Source organism: Hemiscyllium ocellatum, chromosome 10 (assembly GCF_020745735.1).
Source record: "Hemiscyllium ocellatum isolate sHemOce1 chromosome 10, sHemOce1.pat.X.cur, whole genome shotgun sequence".
NCBI lineage: Eukaryota > Metazoa > Chordata > Chondrichthyes > Orectolobiformes > Hemiscylliidae > Hemiscyllium > Hemiscyllium ocellatum.
The window spans coordinates 2,862,942-2,886,321 of NC_083410.1; the positions used below are offsets into that span (position 1 = coordinate 2,862,942).

Here is a 23,380-nt window from a genome sequence, read left to right on the forward strand (position 1 = left end):
CATTGCTGATATCAGCTCTCTAACCAAATCAGCTCCCCCCCAACATCAGGCTGACACAACATTCCCAGATTATTCCCCTGAACAGCAGGACACTTGGTCAGGTACTCACCGGGAGGTTTTTCCGCGGAGGTTTTTCGGGTGGCACTGTGAACTCAGCTCCAAAATAAGGGACAGAAAGAACACGGTGATTAGAATGTCTGCACCAAGTAGCATTTAGACAGCACACAGTCTAACCTTCTGGCTGGTTTGATTCACTCGTGGGATGTGGGTATCACTGTCTGGGGCCAGTCCCTAGTTGCCCCTGGAGAAGGTGGTGGTGAGGAGCTGCCTTCTTGAACCACCTACAGCAGTCCATGGGATGCAGGCTCACGATGCTGAGAGATGGTGTTGTGGCGGTTACTCTTCCTGAGAGGTACCCAGCACATTCCGAGTGCTGGCCTCCTCACAGCACTCAGCTTCATGCTCTTGGTTCCCTCCCTGCCAACACTTGCTTCACCAACTTCACTTAAGTCCCCACAATGCTCCCCACCCCCCGGGTCACTCTCCAGGGACTGGAGCAGGATTCAGACAGAGTTCTGTGTTGCTGGGTGACCCAATGTGAACAGTATGATTGTTCAAAAACTACATTCACTACAAACCTTACGATAGGTGATTAGAATCAACAGCTCGTATGGACGTGTCATCACTGACAGAGCTGCAGAGAGTGTGTGGTCAGTCAGTGCCTGTGTATAACTGCAGTCTCAACATACACACTGCAATCCTGGAGAGCTACAGACTGCCCAGGTTCTCAGGAGGCAGAGGTGGGTACGGCAGATGATAGTCAAGATCAGAGAGGTGCTCGAAATGCACAGCAGGGCAGGCAGCATCTGAGGAGCAGGAAAATCGACAGGAATTCCTGATGAAGGGCTTTTGCCCAAAATGTCGATTTTCCTGCTCCGTGGATGCTGCCTGACCTGCTGTGATCTTCCAGCACCATGCTTATCTTGACTCCTTCAGGTTCTCAATCAATCTTTGTCCACATAGTAACACCTGGGCAACGCTCAGGCTAGGCTTGAAGGAGAGATTTGAGCTGTGTCCAATTCAATGCCGTACCATTGCTGGATCCCTCCCAACCACCACCAACCCCACTGTAAACCTGGCACTTACTGTAGCAAGGCTCCTGGTCACTGTCCTGAAAAATAAGAGATGAGAGACAAGGTGATGTTTCCTCAGTTTGTTACTTTCTGCCCCAAAGCCGAGTCAGTTAATCACAGTCCCCCACACCATCGAGTGTGTTCCTCTCAATGACTCCTCACCCCCAGGGCACTGACACAAGATCCTGTGACACCAACCCCACATTTCTGACCCACCAACAAACCACATCATTAGCTATCCCGCTGGAGAGTAAAACAATACTGGGCAGATCTCCTGGTCAGTCTCCGGGAAGGCGGATCTTAAGACAAGCAGCAACATCATTGACCAATGCATGTGATTAGTTATCAACTACATTTCAGTTACAGACAAAAAAACTGCAGATGCTGGAATCCAAAGTAGACAGGCAGCAGGCTGGAAGAACACAGCAAGGCAGGCAGCATCAGGAGGGAGAGGGAACACAGCAAGGCAGGCAGCATCAGGAGGGAGAGGGAACACAGCAAGGCAGGCAGTATCAGGAGGGAGAGGGACACAGCAAGGCAGGCAGCATCAGGAGGGAGAGGGACACAGCAAGGCAGGCAGCATCAGGAGGGAGGGGGACACAGCAAGGCAGGCAGTATCAGGAGGGAGAGGGACACAGCAAGGCAGGCAGCATCAGGAGGGAGAGGGACATAGCAAGGCAGGCAGCATCAGGAGGGATAGGGAACACAGCAAGGCAGGCAGCATCAGGAGGGAGAGGGAACACAGCAAGGCAGGCAGCATCAGGAGGGAGAGGGACACAGCAAGGCAGGCAGCATCAGGAGGGAGAGGGACACAGCAAGGCAGGCAGCATCAGGAGGGAGGGGGAACACAGCAAGACAGGCAGCATCCGGAGGGAGAGGGAACACAGCAAGGCAGGCAGCATCAGGAGGGAGAGGGAGCACAGCAAGGCAGGCAGCATCAGGAGGGAGAGGAACACAGCAAGGCAGGCAGCATCCGGAGGGAGAGGGAACACAGCAAGGCAGGCAGCATCAGGAGGGAGAGGGAGCACAGCAAGGCAGGCAGCATCAGGAGGGAGAGGGAACACAGCAAGGCAGGCAGCATCAGGAGGGAGAGGGAACACAGCAAGGCAGGCAGCATCCGGAGGGAGAGGGAACACAGCAAGGCAGGTAGTATCAGGAGGGAGAGGGAACACAGCAAGGCAGGCAGCATCAGGAGGGAGAGGGAGCACAGCAAGGCAGGTAGTATCAGGATTAGATTAGACTTAGATTAGACTTACAGTGTGGAAACAGGCCCTTCGGCCCAACAAGTCCACACCGACCCGCCGAAGCGAAACCCCACCCATACCCCTACATTACCCCTTACCTAACACTACGGGCAATTTAGCATGGCCAATTCACCTGACCCGCACATCTTTGGACTGTGGGAGGAAACCGGAGCACCCGGAGGAAACCCACGCAGACACGGGGAGAACGTGCAAACTCCACACAGTCAGTCGCCTGAGTCGGGAATTGAACCCGGGTCTTCAGGCGCTGTGAGGCAGCAGTGCTAACCACTGTGCCACCGTGCCGCATCAGGAGGGAGAGGGAACACAGCAAGGCAGGCAGTATCAGGAGGGAGAGGGAACACAGCAAGGCAGGCAGTATCAGGAGGGAGAGGGAACACAGCAAGGCAGGCAGCATCAGGAGGGAGAGGGACACAGCAAGGCAGGCAGTATCAGGAGGTGGAGAAATCAATGTTTCAAATATAACCCTTCTTCAGTCCTGAAAATTGGTTATACCCAAAACACCAATCTCTCCACCTCCTGCTGCTGCCTGCCTTGCTGTGTTCTTTCAGCCTCCTGCCTGTCTAACTACATTTCGGCGACTGTAAAAAATAAGACCAATTAAACAACTGCAGTTTTAAGTTTTTTTGCAGGAATTTAAATAAAACACTGTGAATGTTGACAATCTGAAACAAACCCAGGGATAGTCAGCAGTATCTCTGTGAGAGTGAAGCACTGTTCATGTTTCAATCTGAATGCAAACTTTTTAAAAAATTCATTGATGGAATGTTACTGGCTGGGCCCTGCATTTATTACCCCATCCCTAGTTGCCTCTTTAAAAGGTAAGGGTGAGCTGCCTTCTTGAACTGCTGCAGTCCATGTGCTGTGGTTTGACCCACAGGGAGGGAATGCCGTGAGGGAGGGAATTCCAGGATTTTGGCCCAGTGACAGTGGAGGAACGGTGATACATTTCCAAGTTGGAATGGGGAGTGGCCCGGAGGGGAACATGCAGGGAGTGGTGTTCCCATGGACCTGCTGCCCTTGTCCCTCTAGATGGAAGTGGTCATGGGTTTGGCAGATGCTGTCTGAGGATCTTTGATGAATTTCTTCAGTGCATCTTGTAGATAGTACACACCGCAGCTACTGAGTGTTGGTGGGCGGGGGGGCAGGGGTCTGCGGTTGGACAGAGCGGATATTTGTGGATGCGGTGCCAATCAAATGGGCTGCTTTATCCTGGATGGTGTCAAGCTTCTTGAGCCTTGTTGGAGCCACACTCCAACCATTTCTTGATATCACGTGGAGTGAACTCAATTATCTGGAGCCTGGTGTCTGTGAGGCTGGGGACCACTGGAGGAGGCTGAGATCGATCAACCATTTGACATTTCTGGTTGAAGATTGCTGTGAAAGCTGCAGCCTTATCTGTTGCTGGGCTCCTCCATCATTGAGGATGGAGATATTTGTAGAGCCTTCTCCTCCAGTGAGTGATTAATTGTCCACCACTACTCATGACTGGATGTAACAGGACTGCAGAGTTTAGATCTGATCCGTTGGCTACGGGATCGCTTAGCTCTGTCCATCACTTGCTGTTTGGAATGCGAATAGTCCTGTTTGGTCGCTTCGCCAGGTTGGCATCTCATCTTCAGGTCTGCCTGGTGCTGCTCCTGGCATGCCCTCCTGCCTTGTCCCTTGAACCCGGGTTGACCCTGGTTTGAGGGTAATGGGTGAGTGGGGGATATCCCGGGCCATGAGGTTACAGATTGTACTGGAGTACAGTTCTGCTGCTGTTGATGACCCACAGCACCTCATGGACGCCCAGCCTTGAGTTGCTAGATCTGATCGAAGTCTGTCCCATTTAGCACGGTGATAGTGCCACACAGCGCTTTCTCAACGTGAAGGTGGGACATTGTCTCCACAAGGACTGTGCTGTAGTCACTCTTCCCCATACTGTCATGGAGCACGGCATTCAGAATTCAGACCTATCACTGGCAGTTATTGTGTTTAATTTTAACAAAAACTGAATCACCAAAATAATCACTTCTACATATAACATAGAACAGTACAGCACAGAACAGGCCCTTCAGCCCACGATGTTGTGCCGACCACTGATCCTCATGTCTGCATCCTCAAATTTCTGTGACCATATGCATGTCCAGGAGTCTCTTAAATGTCCCCAGTGACCTTGCTTCCACAACTGCTGCTGGCAACGCATTCCATGCTCTCACAACTCTCTGTGTAAAGAACCCGCCTCTCACATCCCCTCTACACTTTCCGCCAACCAGCTTAAAACAATGACCCCTCGTGTTGGCTATTTCTGCCCTGGGAAATAGTCTCTGGCTATCAACTCTATCTATGCCTCTCATTATCTTGTAAATCTTAATACGGTCCCCTCTCCTCCTCCCTTTCTCCAATGAAAAAAGTCCGAGCTCAGTCAACCTCTCTTCATAAGATAAGCCCTCCAGTCCAGGCAGCATCCTGGTAAACCTCCTCTGAACCCTTTCCAAAGCATCCACATCTTTCCTATAATAGGGCGACCAGAACTGGACGCAGTATTCCAAGTGCGGTCTAACCAAAGTTTTATAGAGCTGCAACAAGATCTCATGGCTCTTAAACTTAATCCCCCTGTTAATGAAAGCCAAAACACCATATGCTTTCTCAACAACTCTGTCTACTTGGGTGGCCATTTTAAGGGATCGATGTACCTGCACACCAAGATCCGTCTGTTCCTCCACAATGCCAAGAATCCTGTACTCAACTTTCAAGTTTGACCATCCAAAATGCATCACTTCGCATTTATCCAGGTCGAAGTCAATCTGCCACCTTTCAGCCCATCTCTGCATCCTGTCAAAGTCCTGCTGCAGCCTACAACAGCCCTCTATACTGTCAACGACACCTCCAACCTTTGTGTAATCTGCAAACTTGCCAACCCATCCTTCAATTCCCCTCATCCAAGTCATTAATAAAAATTACAAAGAGTTGAGGTCCAAGGACAGAGCCCTGTGGAACACCACTCACCGCTGACTTCCAGGCAGAATACTTTCCTTCCACTACCACTCGCTGTCTTCTGTCGACCAGCCAATTCTGTATCCAGACAGCTTAATTTCCCTGTATCCCATTCCTCCTGACCTTCTGAACGAGCCTATCATGGGGAACCTTATCAAGTGCCTTGTTGAAGTCCAGATACACCACATCCACCGCTCTACCCTCATCAACTTGTCTAGTAACATCCTCAAAGAGGAGAAAGTGAGGACTGCAGATGCTGGAGATCAGAGCTGAAAATGTGTTGCTGGAAAAGCGCAGCAGGTCAGGCAGCATCCAAACAGCAGGAGAATCGACGTTTTGGGCATGAGCTTGAAGGGCTCATGCCCAAAATGTCGATTCTCCTGCTCTTTGGATGCTTCCTGACCTGCTGCTCAACATCCTCAAAGAACTCAAATAGATTTGTGAGGCATGACCTGCCCTTCACAAAACCGTGTTGACTGCATTTAATCAAGCCATGCTCTTCCAGATGGTCATAAATCCTATCCCTCAGAATCCTTTCTTACACCTTGCAGATGACAGACGTGAGACTGACTGGCCTGTAATTGCCGGGGATTTCCCTATTTCCTTTCTTGAAGAGAGGAATTACATTTGCCTCCCTCCAGTCCTCAGGTATGACTCCAGTGGAGAGCGAGGATGCAAAGATCATTGCAAGTGGTGAAGCAATCCCGCTTCCCAAAGCAGCCGAGGACAAATCTGGTCTGGCCCTGGCGACTTGTCAATCTTAATGTTTGCCAAAATTTTCAGCACATCAGCTTCCTCTGTCTCTATCCGTTCCAGCATGCACACCTGCTCTTCAAAGGTTTCATTCACTACAAGGTCCTTTTCTTTCTTAAAAACAGAAGCAAATAACTCATTTAGAGCTTCCCCTACCTCCTCAGACTCTATACATAAGTTCCCTATGCTATCCCTGATCGGCCCTACTCTTTCTTTGATCATTCTCTTATTCCTCGCATACGTGTAAAATGCCTTTGGATTCTTCCTAATTCTTCCTGCCAAGCTTTCTCGTGTCCCCTCCTGGCTCTCCTCAGACCATTTTTGAGCTCCCTCCTCCCCTGTCTGTAATCCTCTAGAGCTGAGCAAGACCCTAGCTTCCTCCACCTTACATAAGCTGCCTTCTTTCTTTTGACGAGAAGCTCCTCCGCTCTCATCATCCAAGGTTCCTTTATCTTACCCCTTCTTGCCTGTCTCGGAGGAACACATTTGTGATTCATACGCAACAACTGTTCCTTAAACAGTCTCCACATGTCTATAGTACCCTTTCCATGGAACAATTGTTCCCAGTCCATGCTTCCCAACACACGTCTGATAGTATAGTTTCCTTTTCCCCCAATTAAATATCCTCCCATTGTGCCTGCTTCTCTCCTTCTCCATAGCTATGTGGAATGTGAGGCAGTTGTGGTCACTATCACCAAAATGCTCTCCCACCACAAGATCTAACACCTGCGCCAGCTCATTGCCGAGCACCAAATCCAAAATGATGTCTCCCCTCGTCGGCCTGTCAACGTACTGAGTTAGGAAACCCTCCTGAACACACCTTACAAAAACAGCTCCTTCCAAACCATCTGCTCGAAGGAGGTTCCAGTCAACATTGGGAAAGTTAAAGTCACCCATTACAACAACCCTACTACATTCACACTTTTCCAAAATCTGCCGACCATGCTTTCTTCCATTTCCCTGCTGCTATTAGGGGGCCTGTAGTAAACCCCTAACGAGGTGACTGCTCCCTTGCTGTTCCTAATTTCCACCCATGCTGACTCGGTAGGCAGACCCGCCTCGACAATGGAAGCTTCTGTAGCTGTGATACAGACCCTCTCTGATTAGCAGTGCTACACCCCCTCCTCTTTCCCCCCTCCCTATTCTTTTTAAATGTTCTAAATCCACTTGAGAGTAACATCAGGAAAAACGTGAATAAAATCTGCTGAGTCATCATAAAATCTTAACAGCTGTTTCAATAGTGACCTGCCAGTAACGATTCCATCGCCTTCCTGTTCAGGCCTCTCTGTCACTCTTGACTCAGATCACTTAGATCACTCCCAATGCACAGGAGCTCACTAGAAAAGGATAAGTGGTCAGTATTCAACAGTCATCGAGGCACACAGCATGGAAACAGAGTCCTCGATTCACAGCACTGACCAGTCAAGACTTCACAGTGTCTAACACTGCTTCATCAGTGCTGTCCCCAACTCACAACCTGTTAAACATTAAATGTTACTCCTGATGCCAAGTGGGTTTGTAAAGGTACTTGTGTTCTTTACTTTTAATTCCACTAAGTAAAACAAGAGGAGCTTGACTGGTTGGCCTGTAGATTAAGGGTTTACTTGCCCTGGTGATCTGCACAGCAACATGATCTATCCAGTCAATGTCATCACTCAGAGTTACCACCTCTAATCACATCAAAACATAAATAAAGAACGAAGAACACAGAAGAAAAATATGGCATGGATTTTGCAAATCAACTATTCATTACTAACTTACATTTTGTGACTTGTTATCATTTGGAGCCTTGGGGAGAAAGGAAAAAATGAAAATGACCATAAATTATCTGAATCAATCATAAATATATTCACAAAATCATCAGTCTGAACTATAAAGGCTAACAGTGAAATTGCCATGTCCCAGAGGGCCATAGGGCTCCCCTCTCATAAGAGAGACAGACAACTGGTGGGGTTTAACCTGAGGGTCACCATGCCTCAGACGAGGAGAATCCTTCATGGTAATCTCAGCTGGTGTGGGATTTGAACCCACGCTGATGGCATCACTCTGCATTACAAACCAGCCACTCAGAACACCCAGCTAACCCAGAACTACATTTACAAAACCCGGTTTTACTGAAACATTCCGGTAGAAATATTCAATTCACCACCTCCTCATAAGGTGATAGCTTTCAACGTAATGAAATCTGCTTCAAGAGAAATCCTATCGCGACATTCCCCTCGTCGCGACGTCCCCCTCGTCGCGACATCCCCCTCGTCGCGACGTCCCCCTCATCGCGACATTAAAAAGAATGTGACTTACCAGAAGCTTCTCCTCTTTCTCCAGCCATTTTTTATCCTCTAGCATCTCTCGTTGCTGTTGTCTGATCCTCTCCTGAAGTTTGGCTTGTTCAATTTCCCGCAGTTTTTGAGCCTCCTCTTTAATGTTGATCTCACCAATAAGATCAGATTCCTGTAAGACACAGGAACCTGCTCAGGGTCATGCAACAAACAGCCAACAGCCAAACATTTTTAGTTGAGTTTGTTGTGTCTCATTAAGGTCCCCCCCCCACCCCCCCACAACAGAGTTACATGTTCTCCATGTGAGTAGGAGCGAGACGGATTCAGAATGGATTCATGGACAGGATGGTGCACTGCTGATCAGAGACCAGCAATAAAACCTTCCCACATGTTACAGCTTCAGCCCCTCAACACAGAGACTAAGAGTAAAGTACCCTCAGCTCTCCCCTGCCAATTACCCCCTGCCAGTTTCACATACCCCCACTGCCATTGAATACCATCGAATTTGATTGTCCGTCATACCCCCACAATTACCCCATGACCTTCAATGGTTTTAGCCTTTATGTCCAAAAATATATCCCTTTCTGAAACATAGTCAACGATGTGGTGTGCCCACAGCCTTTTATGGGAGAAAGTTCCAGAGGTTTAAGTTTGTCTGAGTGAAGACATTGCTCCTCAACTCAATCCAAAATATCCCTATCCAGTGTCCGGAAATTTTGACCCTTTATTCTAGACAGCCGCTCCATCCCAGTACATCAGCATTTACACCTAATACCTCTCCTGACTCAGTGACCTGTTAGACCATAAAACATAGGAGCAATAGAAGGCCATTCAGCCCCTTGAGTCTTCTCCATGATCAGCCTTGAAGGTAGTTACTGGGCCTGAATGAGGGTCCGTCTGGATGTTTGCTGGGTGGGCGATGCTGGATTAACCACCCAGTGTGAACCCACCTCATCCTTGTCCATTTGATGTAAATCGGGAGACAGTGACAGGTCACATTGGCTTAGTCTTAGCCCCACATTGTCTGGATCACCAGATGACCTGACCCCCCAAATCAAAGCCAACAGCATCTGGACCCTCAGTCTGAATCCCCAGTGTGGAAATCAATCAGCATTTGCCTTCGTTTTGACCCAGCCAGCCAGTAGGTGGCCGGGAAAGGCAGATACCGAGCCTGACGTTAAAACCTCATTAAAGGACATCTCTGTTCCTGCCTCAGATGTGTCAACATCACAAACTAATATCCAGACACTGTCAACGTTTCCATGGAGGATGTTTACCAAGCTGGATGTGAGCTGGTGAGATGTTAATCCTGAAAACGTGCAAACAGGAATAAGTTGAAGATAGGGGTCTTGAATATTTTAGGTATTGGTCTGAGCAGCTTGTTCCTCGGGAAGGAAGCTTGTTTTCAACATTCCTCTGGAAAGCAGCGGTGTTTGTAGTTTATGTGAATATTACCCCGTGGTCTCTCAGTGTCAAGTCCTCCTGTCCAGCCCACATTGTATGGAGCATGCTCAGTCCATTGTATTCCCTCCTTTGTTGCAGTCATTCCCATTCCAAATCTCCAATCATGGGGGATGGGATCCTGGTCTACCTCCCAGTCTGGTCGCTGCAGGATCCCAAAGCTCATCTTTCAGACAGTTCCATCTTATTGACATCCCTCACTGTGTAAGGATCCCTGACACAACCCACAAACCCCAGCACCGGACACACAGGTGCCTGGTATATTACACAATTTACATCTAACAAATATGAATATGAATTATACTGACGTGGGTTATGTTTGGAAAGCTGTAATTCCGATATTTTTGTTACAAATCAAAGATTCCTCCTTTGGAAATCCAGGGAGCCAGTTGTGGAATGGTTTCTGCTGAGTTCGGAATCTCTAGTGAGGATTCAGTCAGAAGACTATTCCCAGGTCCGGCTTGCGTGTTGACCTGTCAGGGAACTGGATTGCAGGATGTTCAGCTCTTGGTGGTGGACAGTGTCGTCGTTGATACGAGTGACAAAGCAGATTTTGGCTGAAATCCCATCTCCCGTTGGCCCTGATACTGTTACGAATCCTGCATCATCTTGAGGTGAATGTGAAATGAGCTTGAGATTTCTCTGAAGTGTAAGTCTGTGCCTGGGACTCAAATCTAGAACATCCGGAGTCAGAACTAGGTGTTCCTCACTGAGGGACATCTGCAGCCTGCGATAGGTTTGATTAGAATGTAGGAAAAAGGGGGAGGCCACTCAGCTCCTTTGATCCTGCTCCACATCAGTCAGATCATGATCGATATGATTCTGGTCTGAGAGCACTTTGATGCTTAAAGTGATTAGTCTTTGTATGTTTGAAGTTCTCTTTGAATGAAATCTGACTGCTAATGTTAATGTTTAGCCCTTTCCTCCTCCTGATGTTCAGAAACCATCCACTCCTGGCCCCCAGGCTGACACTGAAGGGATGCTACACTGTCAGAGGTACATCCAGCTCAGAGCAGGCATGACACCGAGACTATCTGCTGTCCCAGCACAATCAGTAAGATCCCGTGACAATGCGAGAGGGGCCAACAATCATCTCTAATGAACACCCTCAGCACAGACTGTGATCATGCTTGTGATTGTGGGATCTTGCTGTGCAGATGATAGCCACTGTATTTCCTACATTGCTTTTAAAGTGACTGCATTTCATTGACTTTGGGATGCTACAGGACGTGCCCTGGTTATAATTGCAAGCCAGTTCACATAGCAACATTGACACTCTCTCCCCACTGAGTCTGAACAAGACTCAGCTTTGGACAGAGGAAAATGAACAAAGCATTGTTAACCACAAGCAGGTTGCTCTTACCCGGACACTGAGACGCCGGTACTGCTTCTGAGGGGAGGTTTTGGTGGAATCACCAGGGGCTTCTTCACTTGGAGAGCAGGGGATATGTGGTGAGCTGGCACACAGAGACTCAGGAACCTGGGCATGTCAGACAGACATACAGAAAATACAGCGGTCAGCAAGACATCAGACAGGCAAAGCACATGGCACAGGGCAAGCCAGCAGTGACCAGCTTCTGAAACTGGGAAGTATCAGAGCTCTCAGCATCAATGGGACATCATGTAGCTGCTGCATCATCGAACAGAGCACCTGAAAGCAAAGACTAAACAAGCACACACATTAAAACATGACCAACAGTGCAGGCCGCCTCTGGATAAACTCATGGAGCATTGGACAGACGGTAAGGACAAAGAGCTGTCCAGCTGATCTCCAAAGAGACTTTCACCAGGAGAGGAGGTGGCTGCTCCAATCACACCATGATCAGGAAATCTCCAACACTACCTCTTTCAGCCATGTGAAGCTGATCCCTGCCTCCTGCGATAATCTCTCTCCCATGGTTCAAATCCTGGCATAGCCCTCCTCCTTGTAAATCCTGAACAAGCTCGGGACTGTCATTATATAATCAACTACTCACTCACCTGTCTACGTTCCTTCACCCAAGTTCCTTCACTGTCACTGGGTCAAAAATCCTGGAATTCCCTCCCCCAGGCCACTGTGGGTGTTGCTACAGCACATGGACTGCAGCGGTTCAAGAAGGCAGCTCACCCCCACCTTCTCAACGGGCAACTAGGGATGGGTAGTAAATACTGGCCCAGACAGCAATGCCTATATCCCAAGAGTGATTAATGGAAAGATCTTTCTCTAATAGTTCCCCAAAATTGAGCTTCTTACTTTGGAGACCCTCCCTTTAGTATTGGAACCAGTGCCTGACATTCCCTTGTGCTTTTATGTTTCTTGCTATTTTATATTCAGATTCTACACTTGCTTTCTTTATCCATTTCTTGGTCTTCTTTGAAACTTAAAGCTCTCCCAGTCCTCAGGTTTACAACATTTTTGGCAACTTTATGAGCCTCCTTCTTTAACTTATTGCTATCTTTAATTTTCTTTGTTACAAATGGCTTTCTCACTGTTCTTGTTGGACATCTTTGTCCTGAAGAAATGTATGCTTTTACATTCAATTAGTAATCATTTAAATATTAACCACTGTATATTCACCATAAAGCTGTTTAATGTACATTTTCAATTCACCATAACAAACCACCTCCTCATACTTTCACTATTACCCTGGTTTACACTGAAGACCTCAACTCTGATTTAACCAAACTTTTAGGAACATTCTCCCATTCTATGGTCACTGCTCCTGAAAGATTTCTTCACAGCAAGATTATTAATTAGTTCTTTGTCATTGCACAAGACTAGATTTAAAATACCCAGATTCTGGATTAGAGTTGTGCTGGAAAAGCACAGCAGTCCAGGCAGCAGCCGAGGAGCAGGAAAATCGACGTTTCGGGCAAAAGCCCTTTATCAGGTTCCAGCATCTGCAGTCATTATTTTTACCCAGTTAAAATACGCAGTGCCTTAGTTCCTCAACATATTGAATCAGAAAACAATCGACAGTCAGGAATTCTTCCTCCACAAGAGGGGTACTCATCAGATATAGATTGATTACAACATAGCCCTTGGTGCATGTATCTCTAAGCTCTTGAGTTTTGAGTTATACCATACCTTACATTATCTCTATGTTTTGTGATGTATAAACCAACCCCAACATTGCCCTTTGATAATGATCCCATCTCATCATCAGGACCACCTCACCATTTCCCTCCTAAAAAGCCTTTCATAGTCCGTTTCCAGCCAGCAGCCTGAAATCACAGGCCCTTCCCCTTCTCCCACTGCTATCATTCTCCTGTTGTGACTCCTTCACATAGACTGCTCTAAACTCAGCCTTTTACACACAATTCTGCCACGCTGTTCTGGGTGATTCTGGGATTTGTTTTTGCTAGATCTGGACTTGGATCATATTACTCACAAACCCATTCTCTCACACACACACACACACACACACACACACACACACACACACACACACACACACACACACACACACACACACACGTTTACACAGTTTCAAACTCACCAGCTCTCACACACTTATGTCATTCACACACTCCCACACACACTTGTGTCCACTTCCTTACACATCTCTCTATCTCACTAATTCATGCACTGACTCACGCACTCACTCAGCCTCACGTTTATACACACACTCACTCACACACTTTCACACACCCACTCACACTCACTGACTGACTGCCAGCCACACATGCTCTTTCATACATACACTTACTGTCAAACTCTCACACTCGTATTCACACACAGACACACGCACTTTCAATCTTAATTCACAGTCACATGGGGAGATGATGCACCAGTGGTATTATTACCACTGAACTATTAGCCCAGCGACACAGCTAATGTTCTGGGGACCTGAGTTGTATTTCTTGCCATGGGTAAATGGTGGATTTTAAACTCAATAACAATTTGGAATTAAGAGTCTAATACTGACCATGAAACCATTGTCAGGCAAAAACCCATCTGGTTCACTAATGTCCTTTAGGGAAGGAAATCTGCCATCCTAACTCAGTCTGGCCTATACCTGACTTCAGACCCACAGCAATGTGGGTGACTCTTACCTCCCCTCTAGGTAATTAGGGATGGGCAATTAATGCTGGCCCAGACAGTGATGCTCATATTCTGTGATCAAATTGAAAGAACGTTTTCTGGGTTAAAGGTGTGGGACCATCAGCTGAAGACATGCTAATGCACGACCAAATGGCTGTCCGCTGAGACCAGTATAAAATACACCCTCCCCAGCCTTACCTCCCTGCAATACAGAACACAATAATCTCACTGAGCTATAGCTGGTGCTGTTCCACATCATGTTTCACACTAACTGTGACACGTTGGTACCTACTTGTACATGGAGCCCCGGATTCAGAAAGGGAAAAGGAGGCGACTTCCCAGTAACTGCCCTTGATCTTGCTGGCTGGAACAGAGAGTGATAAGATCTGGATTAATGTCAGATATGCAAACCGACAGCTCAGAGACTGTCCCTCTCAACTAAAATCCAGCCCGGACAAGAACAGCAACAATCTCCTTACTCAAACTAAAGTGACCATTAAGGCCAGGGATTCACCTTCAGGTCATATGTCAACGTGGTCAGCGTTGTAAAAGAAACCTTCATCGTCATGGAAATATATTGGACCTCAACCCAACACAGTCAGGCAGCCTCAGGTTCAGCGTGAAGAGGGAGAGTGTGCAGGATACAGGGCTCTGAGAGGATTGTGGGACTGGGATACAGGGATCTGTGGGGATTGTGGGACTGGGATACAGGGCTCTGTGGGGATTGTGTGACTGGGATACAGGGCTCTGTGGGGATTGTGTGACTGGGATACAGGGATCTGTGGGAATTGTGTGACTGGGATACAGGGCTCTGTGGGGATTGTGGAACTGGGATACAGGGCTCTGTGGGGATTGTGGAACTGGGATACAGGGCTCTGTGGGGATTGTGGGACTGGGATACAGGGCTCTGTGGGGATTGTGTGACTGGGATACAGGGCTCTGTGGGGATTGTGTGATTGGAATACAGGGTTCTGTGGGGATTGTGTGATTGGGATACAGGGCTCTGTGGGGATTGTGTGATTGGGATATAGGGCTATGTGGGGATTGTGTGATTGGGATACAGGGTTCTGTGAGGATCGGATGTTACTGGCTACACATCACAACAGTAATTAATCCAAATCCAACCAACAGTAAGGAGGTTATAATCCCTGCTTTGTTGTCTCACATTTTACAATCTAAATTGAGCTCATGCCCATTGGGTGAATCAAGAGGTCGATATGGGGATGAGGGACAATTTTCTGTCTGTACACAGTGTCTGGGTGAATAAAAGACAGGGATGTAATTTATCAGCTGGTGTTATCTTTTAATGCTTGTTCTTGTATTATAAATGGCATATGAATTTAATTTTGTGGATTTAGGAATGTGGGCTAAATTGGGAGAGCACACAGCTGTGAACCAAGGAGACTGTGGAAGGGGTTGCTCTGTTTTTAAAACAAAATTACTGCAACCCATTGTGAGTTAAGTGTAATCTTTAGATCATTTATGGGCAGCATGGTGGCTCAGTGGTTAGCATTGCTGCCTCACAGCACCAGGGTCCCAGGTTCGATTCCACCCTTGGATGACTGTCTGTGTGGAGTTTGCACATTCTCCCCGTGTCTGCGTGGGTTTGCTCCGGTTTCCTCCCATGGCCCAAAGATGTGCAGGTTAGGTGAATGGGCCATGCTAAGTTGCCCGTAGTGTTAGGAACATTAGTCAGAGGGGAATGGGTCTGGGTGGGTTACTCTTTCAGAAGACAGCAGGCAGAGAGGAGACAGGTGCAAGAGACCCCGAGGGAAGTACCTGTCAGGAACAAGTTGAACCTTTTGGAAACCGTAGAGACAGATGACACTGCCAGTCCGCAAGGCGGCCAGGTTTGTCAATCAAAAGTTGGCGTGGAGGCAGAGCGGAAGAGTCGGACATCGCACAGAGCCGTGGGAATAGGGGACTCCATAGTGAGAGGGACTGACCGGGGTTTCTGTGGCAGCAGGCGGGACTTAAGGATGGTGTGTTGCCTTCCTGGTGCCAGGGTTAAAGACATCACAGACAGAGAGCAGGAAATCCTCAAGGATGAAGGTGAAGAGCCAGAGGTGGTGGTACATGTTGGCACAAATGATGTCGGGAAAAAGAGGAGGCACATACTACAGCGGGACTTAGGAGAACTAGGAAGAAGGCTGAAAAGCAGGACGTCCGGTGTGGTTATCTCCGGTTTGCTTCCAGTTCCTCGGGCTGGTGTGGCCAGAAACAGGGAGATAATGGACGTGAACGTGTGGCTGGGGAACTGGTGCAGGAAGCAAGGAGTTAAATTCTTGGATCACTGGGGTTTGTATGTGGTAAGCATAAATTCTACAAGAGAGACGGTTTGCACCTTAATGGGTTGGGGACCAAGATTCTGGCAGGCAGGTTTGCTACTGCAACACAGCTGCGTTTAAACTAGCTGTTGAGGGGGGGGCGGAGAACAAACTGGATGTTTAAGAGGAAAATTGAAGGGAAAGTTCGAACAAGGGAAGTCAAGAAAGACAACTGTATCAATGAGGCAGAAAACTCAGAAAGGGACCATGCTGTAAGGTTGAGTGAAATAGGAGTTGATGGGAAGGGTGAGGGCAGTAACAAATTAAAAATACTATACCTAAATGCACGAAGCATTAGAAATAAGATGGATGAGCTTGAGGCTCTTTTGGAAATTGGCAGATACGATATTGTGGGGAAAACTGAGATGTGGCTTCAAGTGGACAGGGCCTGGGAAATGAATATTCAAGGCTATACGTGCTATCGTAAGGACAGACTGACGGGCAGATAGGGTGGGGTGGCCCTGTTGGTAAGGAATGATATTCAGTCCCTTGCGCAGGGGGGCCTAGAATCAGGGGATGTAGAGTCAGTGTGGATAGAGCTAAGAAATTTTAAGGGTAGAAATACCCTCTTGGGAGTTATCTACAGGCCCCCAAACAATAGTCTGGATGTCAGATGTAAGTTAAATCAGGAACTGAAATTGGCTTGTCCCAAAGATGTTACTACAGTTGTTATGGGGGATTTCAACATGCAGGTAGACTGGGAGAATCAGGATGGTATTGGACCTCAAGAAAGAGACTTTGTGGAGTGCCTCCGAGATAGATTCTTAGAACAGCTGGTGCTGGAGCCGACCAGGGAGAAGGCAATTCTGGATCTGGTATTGTGCAACGAACCAGAATTGATCAGGGACCTCGAAGTGAAGGAGCCATTGGGAAGTAGTGACCATAATACAATAAGCTTCAATCTGCAATTTGAGAGGGAGAGGGTACAATCGGAAGTGACAATATTTGAGTTGAATAAAGGGAACTATGGAGCTGTGAGGGAGGAGCTGGCCAAAGTTCAATGGTGCAATACCTTAGCAGGGATGACTGTGGAGGAACAATGGCGGTTATTTCTGGGTATAATGCAGAAGTTGCAGGATCAGTTCATTTTAAAAAGGAAGAAAGATCCCAGGAGGAGGCAGGGGTGGTCGTGGCTGATGAGGGAAGTTAAGAAACATATAAAGTTAAAAGAGAAAAGGTATAACATAGCAAAGATAAGTGGGAAAACGGAGGACTGGGAAGCTTTTAAATAACAACAGAGGATTACTAAGAAGGAAATATGCAGAGAAAAAATGAGGTACGAAGGTAAACTGGCCAATAATATAAAGGAGGATAGTAAAAGCTTTTTTAGGTATGTGAAAGACAAAAAAAGGTTAAGACTAAAATTGGGCCCTAGAAGACAGAAACAGGGGAATATATTACTGGGAACAGGGAAATAGCAGAAGAATTGAATGGGTACTTCAGATCTGTGTTCACTGGGGAAGACACAAGCAATCTCCCTGAAGTAACTGTGGCTGAAGGACCTGAACTGAAGGGAATTTATATTTGCCAGGAATTGGTGTTGGAGAAACTGTTATGTCTGAAGGTTGGTAAGTCCCCGGGTCCTGATGGTCTACATCCCAGGGTACTGAAGGAGGTGGCTCGAGTAATCGTGGATGTGTTGGTGATTATTTTCCAGAGTTCGATAGATTCGGGATCGGTATGTGAGGATTGGAGAGTGGCTAATGTTGTACCACTTTTTAAGAAAGGTGGGAGAGAGAAAGCAGGAAATTATAGACCAGTTAGTCTGACCTCAGTGGTGGGAAAGATGCTGGAGTCTATTATAAAGGATGAAATTACAACACATCTGGATAGTAGTAACAGGATAGGACAGAATCAACATGGATTTATGAAGAGGAAATCATACTTGACTAATCTTCTGGAAAATATTTGGGGGATGTAACTCTGAAGATGGATGAGGGAGATCCAGCAGATGTAGTGTACCTGGACTTTCAGAAAGCTTTTGATAAAGTCCCACATTGGAGGTTAGTGAGCAAAGTTAGGGCACATGGTATTGGGGGCAAAGTACTAACTTGGATTGAAAGTTGGTTGGCTGACAGGAAACAAAGAGTAGTGATAAACAGCTCCATTTCAGAATGGCAGGCAGTGACTAGTGGGGTACCACAGGGAACAGTGCTGGGACCGCAGCTTTTTACAATATTTGTTAATGATATAGAAGATGGTATTAGTAATAACATTAGAAAATTTGCTGATGATACTAAGCTGGGTGGCAGGGTGAAATGTGAGGAAGATGTTAGTAGATTACAGGGTGACCTGGACAGGTTGGGTGAGTGGTCAGATGTATGGCAGATGCAGTTTAATGTGGATAAATGTATGGTTATCCACTTTGATGGCAAGAACAGGAAGGCAGATTACTACCTAAATGCCGAATCAGAGGAGCTGAAAATGTGTGCTGGAAAAGCGCAGCAGGTCAGGCAGCATCCAAGGAACAGGAAATTCGACGTTTCGGGCATAAGTCCTGATGAAGGCCTTATGCCCAAAACGTCGAATTTCCTGTTCCTTGGATGCTGCCTGACCTGCTGCGCTTTTCCAGCAACACATTTTCAGCTCTGATACTCCAGCATCTGCAGACCTCACTTTTTCGCCGAACCAGAGGACACAGCTTAAAAATACGGGGTAGACCATTTAGGACAGAGATGAGGAGAAACTTCTTCACCCAGAGAGAGGTGGCTGTGTGGAATGCTCTGCCCCAGAGGGCAGTGGAGGCCTAGTCTCTGGATTCATTTAAGAAAGAGTTGGATAGAGCTCTCAAGGATAGTGGAATCAAGGGTTATGGAGATAAGGCAGGAACAGGATACTGATTAAGGATGATCAGCCATGATCATATTGAATGGTGGTGCAGGCTCGAAGGGCAGAATGGCCTACTCCTGCACCTATTGTCCATTGTCTATTGTCTCTTCGGAGGGTCGGTGTGGACTTGTTGGGCTGAAGAGACTGTTTCCACGCCGCAGGGAATCCAGTCTAAAAAAAATTCTCCCTCCAGTGCTCTGCTGGATGTAATGGTCTCAATCTGATACCTTTGGCGGGGCCTCGTTCACGGTGTTCTGGCCATCGGGCATCCTGAGAGTGGCACGGCGCTGGGTCCAATACCTCCGCTCCCTCTGCTGTTCCACTTCCACTTGGTGAATGTCACTGTAACAGGAAGGAGTGTGAGCAGGAACAGGAACAGCAGTCAACAATCCTCTCATAGACACAATGCCCACTGGGCACAGCTACTGAGGATATCACAGGCAGCAGCTGGCCATTCTGCCCCAACAGCCTACTGACCCATTGGGCTGGATCATGGCTCAACTTCCAGGGAATCATCTTCTTGTGCCTGCACTATGCGTATCTCCCTGATAACAACAAACAGCAGCATTGACCAAGGTACCACCCCCCCCAGTGCCCTGTGTTACTGACTGTATCCCTACTGATGTTACTCCAGCTCCCTCACACTGTCACTCAGTAACCCCTGTCCCCCCCAGTGCCCTGTGTTTTAGATTAGACTTACAGTGTGGAAACAGGCCCTTCGGCCCAACAAGTCCACACCGACCCGCCGAAGCGCAACCCACCCATACCCCTACATTTACCCCTTACCTAACACTACGGGCAATTTAGCTTGGCCAATTCACCTGACCCGCACATCTTTATGACTGTAGGAGGAAACCGGAGCACCCGGAGGAAACCCACGCAGACATGGGGAGAACGTGCAAACTCCACACAGTCAGTCGCCTGAGTCGGGAATTGAACCCGGGTCTACAGGTGCTGTGAGGCAGCAGTGCTAATCACTGTGCCACCGTGCCGCCCACCAAAGTATGAGCAAGGAAAATCCGTTCAATTGATGCAACCCTTGTATTGTAACCCTTCAACCTAAGCTGCAGAATTCTAACCTAAGCTGCAGGATTCATCAACCTAAGCTGCAGAATTCTCAACCTAAGCTGCAGAATTCTCAACCTAAGCTGCAGAATTCAATCTGTTACTGACTGGATCTGTTACTGATGTTAATCCAGCTCCTTCAGGTACTGGTCTGATAGCTGGATGGTGAGTGTTGTTGGTTAGTTGTTGTTGTTGTTGGTTGTATTTTCGGGACCATCTTCGTACCTTAACTGACAGACTATCTCTGAGAACCTCGGCCTTTCCCGCGGTTCATACGTCCAGCAGCGGGTCATCAGGGTGTACAGGGTTGGCGGACACAGCTCTGGTTTCGGAAGCCTGTCTCCTCGCTCTAAAATTCCGATCACATCCCGGTTCTCCAGCCAGAAGAAGGGCTGCTTCCCAAAGCTGAGAATTTCCCACATGCAGACACCTGGAGGGAAAGGGGAGTGAAGAATGTGAGGATCAGGCACACGCTCCCTGGACAGTAACAGACACCAAGTTGCAGTGAAGTATCGCAGAGAAACAGGAGCCAACCGCACAATGGGCAGGGTCCAGGCACCAGCTGGTGGGTTGTTGGATCCATTGGTGTTGTTACAAGTGGTGGGTGATGTTGGTGTTGAGTTGGAGTCAGGTCTGGTGTTCAGCCTACAGTGGGGAGACACTAGGTGAGGAGCGGGGGGGGATTTGGTGGGTTGGGGGTGTGGGGCAATGACAGGGGGAGTAGAAGAATGGAAGGTGAAAGATGTGACACACTGATTCAAGAAAACCACTGAGCTCAGCCCTTGTAGTGACCGGCCGTTCATTAGCAGGTGGGGGTCAGAACTGGGGGTGGGTGGGTGAGGATCGGGAGGTGTGTGTGGGGGTCAGAACTGGGGGTGGGTGGGTGAGGATCGAGTGGTGTGTGTGCGAGGATCCAGGGTGGGTGGGGATTGGAGAAGTGTGAGGGGAGGATCAGGGAGGGATGTGGTGGGGATCCAGGGGCTGGGGGTGATGGTGGGGATCGGGGAGATGGGGGGTCTGGGTTAAATGTTTGAATTTCACGAGTGACCATCATCGCCCAGCATCCCTTTTCCCATGATTCACTCTTTAAGGAGCATGGGGGTGGCTGGCAAGGCCAATATTCATTGTCCCTCCCCCAATTCCACCCCACCCCGCCCCCTCCCATCTCTGATTGGCCTGGATCTGAGTAACCAAGTCAGCCATTTTGGTGGGGGGGAATACAAGTCAGACAGCCGTGGGTGTGGAGTCACGTGTAGAGCAGACTGAGTAAGGATGGTAGGTTTCCTTCCCTAAAGGACATTAATGAACCAGACGGTGTGTTGTGACAATGATGATCATTATTAAGGTGATTATTACTGAAAATACCTTTCCATTCCAGACTTATTCACCAACTTTATATTCTCCAAGCTGCTGTCATGGGAATTGAACCCCTGCCTTTTGAGCATTAGGCTAGGCCCCTTGGTTACTAACATGAGCACACTATGCCAAAATCTACCTCCGTGCAGAGGCAGGGACTTGGACATGCCCGGCTGTGCTAACATTTATTCCCTGTCCCTAGTTGCCCCTTGAGAGGGTGGGGGTGAGCTGCCTTCTTGACCCGCTGCAGTCCATGTGCTGTGGATTGACCCACAATGCCGTTAGGGAGGGAATTCCAGGATTCTGACCCAGCGACACTGAAGGAATGGCGATATATTTCAGTGGGGGAGGTAGGGAAGGGTGTGTTCACTAAGGGGTGAACGAAACACTCAGGACCTGCGGGGAGTTTTCACAAGGCTGAAGATGGAGTGGATGTTTCTGTTTGTGGGGTGACTGTTTAAAACCCACTGAAAACCACAAGGGGGTGAAACCTCTTCTCTCGGAGGGCTGGGATTCCTTGAAGGTGTTGATAAAGGAAGTGGAGGAAGGGGGTGGAATATCTTCAGGCCAGAGGAGGATGGATTGTTGGGAAGCAAGGTGCTTGTGGGGAGAGGGGGCTGTGGGGTGGGGATGGTGAAAGGTTATCGAGGGAGACAGGAATGTGGATTGGAAATTCCAATTAAAGCAGCCATGACCTTATTGAATGGTGGAGTGGGCCCAAGGGGCTGAATGGCCTCCTGCTGTTCCCTGTTGAGAGGTAAGGCATGCTGGGAATGTGGATTTATTCTAGTTGGAGGCTGAGAGGAGATCTGACTGGAGGTGGATAAGAGCAGGTAGGCAGAGCAAAGCCTCTCTTACACAGACAGGGGGAGTGAGAAACAGAATTCACTTCCTGGGCCAAGGGGGCTGGGTGAAGTGAGGGTGATGTTTATGCAGTGAGGGCCAATGTGCTGGAACTCAGTGGTCTCCTGGGCAAGAAAAACAGAACCATCCTTTCAAGAGAGAGATCCCAAAGGAAAAAGCTGACTGGGAGACAGGGGTGATAAAACGGGGAACAGGACTGACTGAATCACTCTGTGGGGAGACCGCATCCAGTAGATGGGTCGAATGGCCTCTTTATGTGCCATCACGGAACCATACAAAGCTGATCAGGTCTGCGCTGCTAGAATTACAACAAATCAATATTTGCCCCACTTTCCGGAACACTTGGCCTAGTCTTGAATATTGTGATGTTCCAGTTGCTCATCCAAGTACTTTCGACAGATGGAGAGGTTTCCACCTCAACCACCCTCCCAGGCAGTGCATTACAGACTGACATCTTGGGGGTGAAAGGATTTTGCCTTAACCCTACTCTACAACCTCTGCCCTTCACCTGACGATTAAGCCCCTTGTTATTGACCCTTCAAATAAGGGAACTGCTGCTTTCCATCCACCGTGTCCATGCCCCTCATAATCTTCTACCCCTCTGAAGGTCCACTCTCAGCGTTCTCTGTTCTAAATAAAACAGCCTTAACTTATCCAGCCTCTCTTCATCGCTGAAATGCTCCATCCCGGGGACCATCCTGGTGAAGTTCCTCTGCACCCCCTCCAGTACAATCCCATCCTTCCTGTACCGTGGGGACCCCAGAACTGCACACAGTCCTCCATCTGGGGCCTGACCAAGGTCCTGTCCAGCCCCAACATCACCTCCCTGCTCTTACAGTCTGTGCCTCAACAGGTAAAGGCAAGGGTCCCATCTGCCTTCATTACAACCCTAACACCCTGTGCTGCCCCCTTCAGGGATCCGAGACAAATATCCCAAGATCCCTCTGAGCTTGTTAGTGTAATGACAAACATATTCAGGCGGTGAGTTGTTTGGGTCTGGAATGGACGGCCTGGGAGTGTAGGTAAGGCGGGTTTAATCGAGACATTC

The 23,380-nt window shown here is 48.2% G+C and overlaps 1 protein-coding gene across 2 annotated transcripts in view; it reads right to left on the reverse strand.

Annotated features, from left to right (window-relative positions):
• Positions 1 to 23,380, reverse strand: part of ptk2ba (protein tyrosine kinase 2 beta, a) — a 156,554-nt gene that overhangs the window by 12,630 nt on the left and 120,544 nt on the right. The window contains exons 21-28 of one of the 2 annotated variants that reach the window (XM_060831189.1): positions 20,338 to 20,542; positions 19,275 to 19,389; positions 14,184 to 14,255; positions 11,231 to 11,347; positions 8,429 to 8,578; positions 7,889 to 7,915; positions 1,147 to 1,171; positions 110 to 156 (exon numbers count right to left, since the gene is read on the reverse strand). In XM_060831189.1, coding sequence (XP_060687172.1) covers positions 110 to 156; positions 1,147 to 1,171; positions 7,889 to 7,915; positions 8,429 to 8,578; positions 11,231 to 11,347; positions 14,184 to 14,255; positions 19,275 to 19,389; positions 20,338 to 20,542 — 758 coding nt within the window. Of the gene's footprint in view, positions 1 to 109; positions 159 to 1,145; positions 1,172 to 7,888; positions 7,916 to 8,428; positions 8,579 to 11,230; positions 11,348 to 14,183; positions 14,256 to 19,274; positions 19,390 to 20,337; positions 20,543 to 23,380 lie in introns of both variants that reach the window. The other variant, XM_060831190.1, reaches the window with a different exon arrangement.